The sequence below is a fragment of the Arachis hypogaea genome, chromosome 17 (assembly GCF_003086295.3).
Source record: "Arachis hypogaea cultivar Tifrunner chromosome 17, arahy.Tifrunner.gnm2.J5K5, whole genome shotgun sequence".
Classification (NCBI taxonomy): Eukaryota; Viridiplantae; Streptophyta; class Magnoliopsida; order Fabales; family Fabaceae; genus Arachis; species Arachis hypogaea.
In genome coordinates, this window is record NC_092052.1 from 36,467,496 (window position 1) to 36,478,984 (window position 11,489).

General features: G+C 33.8%; 1 protein-coding gene across 11 annotated transcripts; it reads right to left on the reverse strand.

The window, feature by feature from the left end:
• Positions 1-7,494: 7,494 nt before the first annotated feature.
• LOC112766177 (uncharacterized) lies at positions 7,495-10,780 on the reverse strand. Of its 11 annotated transcripts, none has more exons than XR_011875167.1 (5): positions 10,443-10,780; positions 10,032-10,191; positions 9,464-9,569; positions 7,919-7,975; positions 7,495-7,824 (listed from the first exon to the last, which is right to left on the reverse strand). XR_011875167.1 is itself a non-coding variant. In XM_025812057.3 (5 exons), exons 2-5 carry the CDS (start codon positions 10,179-10,181, stop codon positions 7,697-7,699), a joined length of 465 nt encoding a protein of 154 aa, XP_025667842.1. In that variant the 5' UTR covers positions 10,182-10,191; positions 10,443-10,780; the 3' UTR covers positions 7,495-7,696. The 11 variants fall into 11 exon arrangements, 7 of the variants coding, with proteins under 7 accessions (XP_025667842.1, XP_025667838.1, XP_072078842.1 ...); XR_011875165.1 differs by having other exon boundaries at positions 9,464-9,574; XR_011875166.1 differs by having other exon boundaries at positions 10,032-10,369.
• Positions 10,781-11,489: the final 709 nt, after the last annotated feature.

Here is an 11,489-nt window from a genome sequence, read left to right on the forward strand (position 1 = left end):
CTAATTTCTAGCAACTATATCAATAAGCTCTTGAGCCTCTTCAATAGTCTTTCTCATGTTTATAGATCCACCAGCTGAGTGGTCTAGAGATATCTGAGCCTTTTCTGTAAGCCCATAGTAGAAGATGTCTAATTGCACCCACTCTGAAAATATTTCAGAGGGGCATTTCCTTAGCATCCCTCTGTACCTCTCCCAGGCATTATAAAGGGATTCATCATCCTCTTGTTTAAAGCCTTGGATGTCCAGCCTTAGCTGTGTCATCCTTTTTGGAGGGAAATATTGATTCAGGAATTTGTCTGATAACTGTTTCCATGTTCTTATGCTTGCTGTGGGTTGGTTATTTAACCACCTTTTAGCTTGATCTTTTACAGCAAACGAAAACAGTAACAGCCTGTATACATCCTGATCTACCTCCTTGTCACGCACTGTGTCAGCAATTTGCAAGAACTGTGCCAGAAACTCAGTAGGTTCTTCCTATGGAAGACCGGAATACTGGCAATTTTGCTGCACCATGACAATGAGCTAAGGATTTAGCTCAAAACTACTTGCTTTGATGGAAGGTATATAGATGTTACTCCCATATGCAGCAGTAATGGGGTTAGCATATGTCCCCAGAGTCCTTCTGGACTGTTCATTTCCACTTATGTCCATGATGGAGAAAAGGAAATTGAAATGAATTGCAAATAAACTATTTTTTTGTTTGTATTTTATTTAGGTAGAAACAAACCGAACAATTAAAAATAAATAAAAATAATAAGATAAAATAAAATAATTAGAAATTAAAATATAAATTTCGAAAACTAAGAGAAAAATAAATTTGAAAACAAAAATAATTACTTAATTAAGAAGATTTGAAAAAAAAACTTTGGATATGATTTTTGAAAAAGATTTTGAATTTTGAAATTTCAAAACTAAGATAAGATAGAATAGAAAGTTTTAAAATAAAAATCTGAATTTTTAAAGGAGAATTCGAAAATTAATTAAAATAAAGAGAAAAGATATTTTTGAATTTAATGAAGAAAGAAAAAAATAGTAAAAATGACACCAAACTTAAATTTTTAGATCAAAACAAGGGAAACAAACAGAAAAACTTTGAATATCACGGTAAACTCTAAGAATAACTTCTGAAAAACTTTTAAGAAGACAGAAACACAAAGGACACCAAACTTAAAAATTTTTATATTCTGAGCACTAATAATTCAAAAAAAAATGAAAGAAAAATAAAATCATGCAATTGACACCAAACTTAAAATATGAAATTAAACTCAAACAGAAAAACTCAATTATTAGTTTATAAAAAGTTTTGAAAAAAAATGAAAAAGAAAATAAGGATTCTGAAAAAATTTCAACCAAAAACAATAATAGAAGACGCAATTTTAGTGACTCTAAACAAAAAAAATAAAATTTTCCTAATCTAAAAAACAAAATAAACCGTCTGTTGTCCAAACTCGAACAATCCCCAGCAACGGCGCCAAAAACTTGGTGCACGAATTTTAAATCACACTTTTCACAACTCGTACCACTAATCAGCAAGTGCACTGGGTCGTCCAAGTAATACCTTACGTGAGTAAGGGTCGATCCCACGAAGATTGTCGGCTTGAAGTAAGCTATGGTTATTTTGTAATTCTTAGTCAGGAAATTAATAATAAAAATGGTTGGGTTTATGAAAAGTAATTAACATAAAATAAATAATACTTGTATGTAGTAATGGAGAATAGATTGAGGTTTTGGAGATGCTCTGTCTTCTGAATCTCTGCTTTCCTACTGTCTTCTTCTTCACGCACGCAGGTCTCCTTCCATGGCAAGCTGTATGTTGGTGGATCACCGTTGTCAATGGCTACCATCTATCCTCTTAGTGAAAATGGTCCAAATACGCTGTCACCGCATGGCTAATCATCTGTCGGTTCTCATTCATGTTGGAATAGAATCCATTGATTCTTTTGCGTCTGTCACTACGCGCAACACTCACGAGTTTGAAGCTCGTCACAGTCATCCCTTCCCAGATCCTACTCGGAATACCACAGACAAGGTTTAGACTTTTCGGATCTCAGGAATGGCCGCCAATAATTCTAGCCTATACCACGAAGACTCTGATCATGAACCAGGAGACTAAGAGATACACACTCAAGCTAGTGTAGATAGAATGGAGGTGGTTGTCAGGCACGCATTCATAGGTGAGAATGATGATGAGTGTCACTGATCATCACATTCATCAGGGTGAAGTGTGAGTGAATATCTTAGAATAGAAACAAGCGTGATTGAATGAAAAACAGTAGTAATTGCATTAATTCATCGAAACACGGCAGAGCTCCTTACCCCCAATCATGGAGTTTAGAGACTCATGCCGTAGAGATACAATGTAAAACGTGAAAGTGTCATGAGGTGTAAAACAAATCTCTAAAAGTAGTTTTTATACTAAGCTAGTGACCTAGGTTTACAGAAATTGAGTAAACTAAGATAGATAGTGCAGAAATCCACTTCTGGGGCCCACTTGGTGTGTGCTTGGGCTGAGCATTGAAGCTTTTATGTGTAGAGACTTTTTTTGGAGTTAAACGCCAGGTTGTAGCCTGTTTCTGGCGTTTAACACTGGTTTGCAACCTGTTTCTGGCGTTTAACGCCGGAATAGGGTAAAGACTTGGCGTTAAACGCCAATTTGCGTCGTCAAAACTTGGGCAAAGTATGGACTATTATATATTGCCGGAAAGTCCTGGATGTCTACTTTTCAATGCAATTGAGAGCGTGCAATTGGGCTTCTGTAGCTCCAAAATATCCATTTCGAGTGTAGGGAGGTCAGAATCCAACAGCATCTACAGTCCTTTGTCAACCTTTGAATCAGATTTTTGCTCAGGTCCCTCAATTTCAGCCAGAAAATACCTGAAATCACAAAAAAATACACAAACTCATAGTAAAGTCCAGAAATGTGATTTTTGCACAAAAACTAATAAAAATATACTAAAAAGTAGCTAGATTCTACTAAAAACTATATGAAAATACCCCCAAAAAGCATATACAATATCCGCTCATCAATGTCCAATATAGAATGTAGATACATACCCGCATATGATTGAGGCCATCATTTGAATTTTTCCTCACTTATCCCAAATAAGCCTACCTTTCACGTTACCCTTGTTAGCCACCTTGAGCCTTTTAATCCCCATTTATTTTGCTCTATAACCACATCACTAGCCTTAAGCAGAAAAACAAATTAAAATATCCCAAGTTGAATCCTTGGTTAGCTTAAGATAGATATTGTGCATCCACTAATTGTGGGGAAAATGTGGGAACGTGGGATGATAAGAAAGACATTCAATTGACAAAATTATTTGGAATTTGGATGCATGTTCATGTGAAATCAGCATAACTAAAATACCATGTGCATTGATATATTGTATTTGTGTTTCAGATAAAATATATATAAATTTATTTTAGTTAAATGAAAAAGGGGACAAAATTATCCCAAGAATAAGTTTAGTGAAGAAAATCAATGCACATAGGATAAAATTAAAAATAATTTGATGCATGAGTATGTGATAAGAAAGTGGAAAAATTATGGGAAGCTAAGCATAATTTTAATTGTATAGAGTATGTGTACGTTAGGTGAGATTTTAGACTAATCAAAGATTCAATTTATAGCTCACTTAGCCTTATATATGCCCTCACCTTTACCTTAGCCCATTACAACCTTGAAAAAGACCTCATGATGTTTGTATGTATACATTCAATATTTGTTGATTGGTTAGATGAAGAATAAAGTTTTAGAAAGCATGACTAGAAAAGAATAGAGTGATTAACCCCAAACACTGAGCGATTAGAGAGTAAACACAAATCCACTGAGGGTTCAATAGCTCAATTCCATATATCCATATTTTATTATTGCTTATCTTGCAAGTTTGTCAAATCTTGTGGTTAACTCAATTCAATTGTGAACATATTTTAATATGGCTTGTCCTTTGTTGTGCATAAATGATTCTTTGAAAAATTTGACTCAATTTAACCACATGTAAGCTTTATATATATTAGTGGATAATAATTAGAATTGCATGATTCATTTAGGTAGCTTGCATTTAGAATAGATTGCATTGCATAAGATTCTACCATTCTACATTCACTCTTATTCTATTCCTCTTGAGCTAAGCATGAGGACATGATAATGTTTAAGTGTGGGGAGGTTGATAAACCACTATTTTATGATTTATCTTGTGCTCAATTGAGTGTTTTTTATCAATTCTTCACCCACTTATTCATATAATTTGCATGGTTTTGCAATTCCTTCCTTATTATGTGATAAATGTGAAACATGTTTCCTATGCCTTAAAAATATTTATTTTAATTATCCTTTATTACCATTCGATGTCGTGATCCGTGTGTTGAGTATTTTCAGACTTTATAGGACAGGAATGGCTTAGAGTACAGAAAGGAAACACGTAAAAATGGAAGGGACGCACAAAATGGAGTTTTGAAGAAAATGGCAGCGACGCGTACGCATGGACGACGCGGACACGTGCCTAGCGCAAAATGGCCTCGACGCGCACGCGTGAACGAAGCAGACGCGTGACTAGCGCGAAACATAACTGACGCGTACGCATGACTGACGCGTACGCGTGAAAAGGAAAATCTTCAATTGATGCACACGCATGACTGACGCGCACGCCTGATGAGTAAAACTCCCAACTGATGCGCACGCGTGACCCACGCGCACGCGTGACAGACACCACGTGCAGGAATCTGCAAAAAACGCCCTCAGCGATTTTTGGGCCCCTTTTTGGCCCAGATCCAAGCCCAGAAACACAGAATAGAGGCTGGAGAATAAAGGAATCAAATCATTCATTCATCATTCATTCAACATTCATAATTCATAATTTATAATTTAAGGTTTTTAGATGTAGCTTTTAGAGAGAGAGGCTCTCTCCTCTCTCTTAGGATTTAGGATTAGGATTAGGATTTAGGATTTCTATTATGAATAGGCTACTTCTCTTCATTCCAGGTTCAATGTTCCTTTAATTTATTTTCTACTTTTACTTATTCTATTACTTTAATTGTTATTTATCTTTTCAATTTGGTTTACGAACTTTTCCATGTTAGAATTGATTTCTTTATTTAATATAATTCGAGGTATTTTAGATTTATGATTGCTTTCTTTAATTTATGATATAAATAATTTGGATTTTCTCCTCTTGGCTTTGGTTGAGTAATTGGTGACACTTGAGTTATCAAACTCAGCTGTTGATTAATATTTGAAGCTTGCTGGTTGATTTGGATCCCTCTAAAGCTAGTCTTTCCTTAAGAGTTGACTAGGACTTGAGGAATCAAGTTGATTGGTCCACTTGACTTTCCTTTATTTAGTAAGGGTTAACTAAGTGGGAGCAATAAACAATTATCATCACACCTGATAAGGATAACTAGGATGGGATTTCCAGTTCTCATACCTTGCCAAGAGTTTTTCTAGTAATTAATTTACTTTATTGCTAATTTATTCTCTTTGTTCCCTATTTCAAAAACCCAAAAATATACAATTTCATAACTAATAATAAATCATACTTCCCTGCAATTCCTTGAGAGACGACCCGAGGTTTAAATACTTTGGTTATAAATTTTATTGGGTTTTGTTACTTGTGACAACCAAAACTTTTGTATGAAAGGATTCTTTGCTGGTTTAGAAACTATACTTACAACGTGAATTTATTTGCAAAAATTCTTTACTAGCAGGAAATCAGTTCGTCACTCCACCTTATGTGCCCTCTTCCTATCCGCCCCGCATGTCCCGTCGATTGCAATAGAAAAATTTTCTCACAACATTGCCTTCATCATCTTTAATGGAATCCACTTTTCAAACAACAAATTCAGTCACCTTTTCATACTCAACATATCTTGCATAAGCCTCTTCAACCCCATGAAATTCAGCATCAACCAATGCAGCCGCAGTTGAAAGCATGGAAGTGTCCACATCATCACTTATTTGACTGCCTGAACCACCTGGTGACTCCGATGAAGGCACTCTGCCACCCTCGTCCCCTTCACCAAATACATCAACTCTCTGTACCGGCTCACTCTCCTTGACCACTCGTGACAGTGACTCTAATCCCTTAGAGACCTCTTCCTCGTCGGACTCACTACTCCATCCATTAGTCCATTAACCCAAAAAGTCTGAGTTTTCTTCGCTATCACTATCCATTCCAAGGCGTTATTAAGTACCTGCATTATAAAATTCAAAATTAAATACATTGACAACACCAAAAATAACATAAAACTCTAACATTTGATTCACAACGTCGATGCCAATTCAAAAAAAGTATAATTTTCTATTATCCGAAGAATTCCAATTCTCTTCAAACTAAATCAGACAAAAAACAAAGTACTAATTGGCTTTCCTAAGGCTTTGAAGATAATTTAAAGCCTTTAATACGTGCAGGGCTAATTATACAAAAAGCAACTTTATATAATAAGAGAATAAATTCATCAAAGAAAGATACAAGTTCATTTTATTTGCCTCATCAATTCTTGTGATGATTCTAGTAATCCAACCCTTCCAAGAAAATGGGAGAAAAAAGATACATAAGAGAATTTATTTGAACTCAAATATTGGAGAGGAAAGAGTACTAGTAGAACTGAAGCATAACTCAAAATTAAAAGGTTAATTTTATGCGGAACAAAAATTAGAAATCAAAATAAAATAAAATAAAATAAACTCAGATACATACATTAGATCATAGCTTACGGTGGTATTTCTGGAGAATTAGTAAAATCTCCTTCAACCCTTCCACTACAAGAAACATTGTTAAAATCGACGGCCAAATCGACGACTAAGCCGTCGATAATATTAAAATTCGACGACAAAATAGACGGCGGATGTGGTCGCTATTAAGCTTGTCGATTTTTCAAAATGCTAATAAAATCGACGGCTTGCCTAGCCGTCGATAATAATTTAATAAAATCGACATCTCTTCTGTCTGTAATATGGATTTTATATTCTTACTAAAATCGACAACATTGCCGTCGATATTATTATATAAAATCGACGCCATTTCTGTCGATATTTGATTCAATAAAATTGACACCATTTTCGTCGATAATATGCTTACTAAAATCGACAAAGCAGACGTCGATATTTTATCCAATAAAACCGACACAGTTTTCGTCGATTTTTGTCTATAATATGCTTACTAAAATCAACGGCCATGGCGTCAATATTTGATCCAATAAAATCGACGCAGTTGCCGTCGATTTTATTATTTAAATAGCAGCAAATTTTTTGTCTATATTTTTTTTGTCTATTTTAATTTAAAGTAGATAATAATAATAATAATAATAATAATAATAAACCCAAATAATATAATAGAAAAACACTATAATCACTAATTAGTAATAGAAATTATGCTTATATAGCAAAATATGTTGGATTTCTTTCTGCCAAATGAAAAAAAGCAAGGTATTAAATATAAAATAATAATGGTTAATAAAAAAATAAATAAAAAATAAAAGAAGAAGAAGGAATCATTATATATAACAATTGGTATTGAATAAAATTGAGCTATATACAACAAGTTTCTTTTTTTTTTAAAAGAAAATGATGTCACACATATTATTATATTATATATTCTACAAGTAATCAACTACATTGCATATATTACATATATTATATTATATATGTAAAATATGCTCAAACAATAATCGACTAAATTGCATATACACATAATGTTTACGAGGACGACGAACCTCCTCCAAATATCTGCAGCATCATCATAAATACCCACTTCAGAAAATCAGCACAGCATTTGTAATTGGCAGGAAAAAATGACGGAAGCGTCCAAGCTTCGGCTTCTGGTCCTAAACAATTCATTATCTAGAGATTAGTATAAAAATCTATCATAATATATATGGTATATATATGTGCTGCACTTAAATGCAGCCCTGACCTCACCTAAAAAGATTGACTGAGAAGCCTTGTCCTCTGCTTGAGTTTTAATCTGCATTTTTTCTGAAAACTTTTCAATCAGATAATAATATAATTCTTCAATGACTTGATTTATATGTTGAATAAATTGCACTACGAAGTTTTACAATATCATGCCCATCTTTCAAGCCAAATATAGCTCTTCCTTGAGAAGGCATATCAGAGACACAAAAACAGTTCTAAAATACATAGAAAATATTTTAGGAAACAGTTCTAAAATATACAAAAACAGTTCTAAAAATACATAGAAAATAGTTCTTTTTTGCTGATTACGAATTCCTGTATGGTGGAAGAGAAGAATAGAGTTATGGCTCCACATATTTCATTTTAAGATTAAGAATAGAGATTAGATAGTAATAATAATGGTGGAAGAGAAGAAAAAGGAGATGGTCAAATGTGAGAAGAGCAAGGTATGGTGGTGATGCCCTACAAATTTGAGGCAAAATGGTAACAGGGGTCTCTACTGCTTGATGAGTGGATGTGGTCATCATTGCTACAATTAAACTACTGTTTTGTTTATCAAGTGGCATGTCAGAAAAGAAACAAGAAAGATCATCACAATGAAATTGGCTTTGGGTTCTCTTCCCTTCACATTGTTTTGGTTTTGGATATATAATCAAATTAAATATCACGTGTAAATCTACAGCAATTGTAGCTAGCTTAGCCAACCCTGTACTTTTTTGTCAGTAGTATTGAATTGTTGATATTAAAACGCACGTAACATTCATACATATAAAGACAATGTTTGTTAATGGCCCTTGTTTTAATATAATATATATTTGATTAGGTTGGCACGCATATATAAAATGAATTACCATATATATTTGTTAAGGGCCCCTCGTTTAAGAATTCCTAGAATAGGACAATTACCTCATCAAAATCCCTATGAAAATAACCTATATATTTTTAGAAAAGGTAGTAGAAAAAGACTATTTAATTAAAAAAAAAGTCCCTTTTCAATTTTCCCTTTTTCTTTTTCACTCGAAGATAGATCAAATAACATTGCTTGGTGTCCAATTAATGCAATAACTAAGAAGGATCAAAGACAGAACACATAAACTACTCTAGAAATTAGACATATGACATTAACAATAAACTTTAATTAAGCTAAGTGTTCCTCTACTATATATATGAGTTTAATTACCTTGAGTGACTTTATTAAAACTTCAGAAAAAGCTATAAAATGGTTACAAAACCAGATTTTTGAATCCCTTTTTATATTTGAAAACAATGCATTCATAAACTATGGAATAGAAAGATTACAAAACTAGCTAGTTACAACAGAATCTGTAATTGTAATTCAATTATATCAGACCAAACAACTTCTAATTACACCAAGTTATTCTATTTTCATCACAATTCTAGTCAAAGGAAAATGAAAGCAACACACAACACTTGTGCAGTTGTGCTTGCTAGCTGCCACTGCAATTCACATGTTATAATATATGTACCAATTTTAATTTTTTTTTTATTATTAATTTTCAGACATGTATGTATATAAATATACTACACCTTTAGCTGGAGTCACTTGAGCAGGACCATCTGTTTTGATTGGCATTTGGCTTGAAATAACCAAGTGTTCTTCGGATTGAATCAAGCGTCCTCCCTTCTTCATGTGCTGCTCTATATAGAAAAGTATGTACTGCATAAAATTTCAGTCAATTTCAACATTTAAACATACTAGAAAGAAGTTTCCCATCGTAACCGGTGCAAAAACAGTGGATTGCTACAATTTTATGAATTCAGTATCCACCGTGCAGTGATTGATCAGTTTTATGTTTCAGAGCATCCTCCAGAATATAGTATGATAAAATTTACTTTGTTCACGTGAAACTTTAAACAACCCCTTATCAATGAAATAACAATCTCCATAAGTCCTTCCACAATCCATATATAACAGACTCCATAAACTAACACCAACCTAATAAATTTGCCTAAATCTAAGTTTGTGCAACTACACTTAATCAATAGTCATCATTTCTAATATGCAGTGCAAAAAATACATGATAATATTCTTATAATTGGCTGTTTGTAAATAACATTAGTGAGGTAAATATGAAAATTTCCCAGTGCAACTAACCTTGCAGGGTAGAGCCTGTTTTCGTAGCCAAGGAGCGAGCAGCCGTAGCTGCTTGATCCAAGGAAGCACCAACCAAGGGGTGAAAACAAATGTGGTCCACAACACCAAGCCTAGGATGAGTTCCACTGTGCAATCCAAAGTCAATTGCATCAAATGCAGCCTTCACCATTGCAAACACAGCACATTGCAAACACAGCATATGTCAATTGTATGTATGTATATAATTTCAATTGTTAGTTTTAGAATTCTGTATCATGCATCTCATGATTAGGGAAGTCATATTTCATCAATCATGATGATGTCTTCATCAGCAGCAGCTCCTTCCAGTTACCGAAACCCTAATTCAATTCCAGCAGTAGTGAAGAGAAAGCGAAGTCAACCAAGAAGACCAGACAAGAAATTAAAGAATACCTAGTAGTGAATTGATGAATTGAAGCATGCAGATCTAGAGGCAGAAGTAATAGCTCTATCGCCAAAGTCGCTGATGGCGACGAACCATTTCATGTCCAGAGGGACCAGAACCTGCAGCTGCACCGGCGAGGGCACAACCTGCCATGGAAGCTTCGGCAGAGGGAGAAGGAGGAGGTGGTTCGGAAGAAGGTGGACGCGGAAGAAGGAGGTGGTGCGGAACAAGGTGGAATGAGGGAATTTGGGGGAATTGCATTTCTGAACTTTGGACGCGGGAGGTGGACGCGGGTAAATGTGATTTTGGTGATTAAAATCGACGACGTATTTGTCGATTTTAATTTATAAAAAAGTAACACTTATAGTATCTATTTTATACATTAAATCTACGCTGTTTATTCCATTTTAGAAAGTGATCTAGACCGTTAAAATTTATTGACGACAACATGGTCGATATTATAAATAATAAAATAGACGATATATTTGTCGATTTTAATTTATAAAAAAGCAACATCTATAGTGTCTATTTTATATATTAAATCTACACCGTTTATTTTATTTTAGAAAGCAATTTAAACCGTTAAAATTTATCGACGGCAACATTGTCGATATTTTAAATAATAAAATAGACGCCATATTTGTCGATTTTAAAATAAAAGTATTTTCAACTTCCGGTGCGTCGATAATATGATGATAATAGAAAAAAAAAGTTAATGCCTCATACAAATATCAACGAACTGGCCATTGATTTTAATATTTTTTTAAATTATTTTTTTGGCAATATCGACAGCAAGCTATCGAAAAATATTGACGGCAGAAATAACCGTCGATTTTTGGCGTCGAAAAAATGCTTTTTCCTGTAGTGTTCCAACAAAAAAAGGAGAGAAAGAAGATAAACAGGGGTTAATTTGAACCCAGGATATTGGACAAGAAAGAGTACTAGTAGAACTAAAGCATAACTCGAAAGTAAAAGATTTATTTTGTGCGAAAAAATTGAAAATTGATATAAACTAAAATAAGAAAAATTCAAATAGATACATTAGATCATAGTTT

What these genes read in the sequence shown, in the direction of transcription:
- LOC112766177 (XM_025812053.3), bottom strand. Translation starts at nt 10,230, where the DNA reads ATGCTGTGTTTGCAATGTGCTGTGTTTGCAATGGTGAAGGCTGCATTT. An exon ending in AACAGGCTCTACCCTGCAAG is followed by an intron (nt 9,575 to 10,031) that starts GTTAGTTGCACT and finishes TTTTCTATATAG; the next exon opens with AGCAGCACATGAAGAAGGGA. An exon ending in TTCTCAGTCAATCTTTTTAG is followed by an intron (nt 7,825 to 7,918) that starts GTGAGGTCAGGG and finishes TGAATTGTTTAG; the next exon opens with GACCAGAAGCCGAAGCTTGG.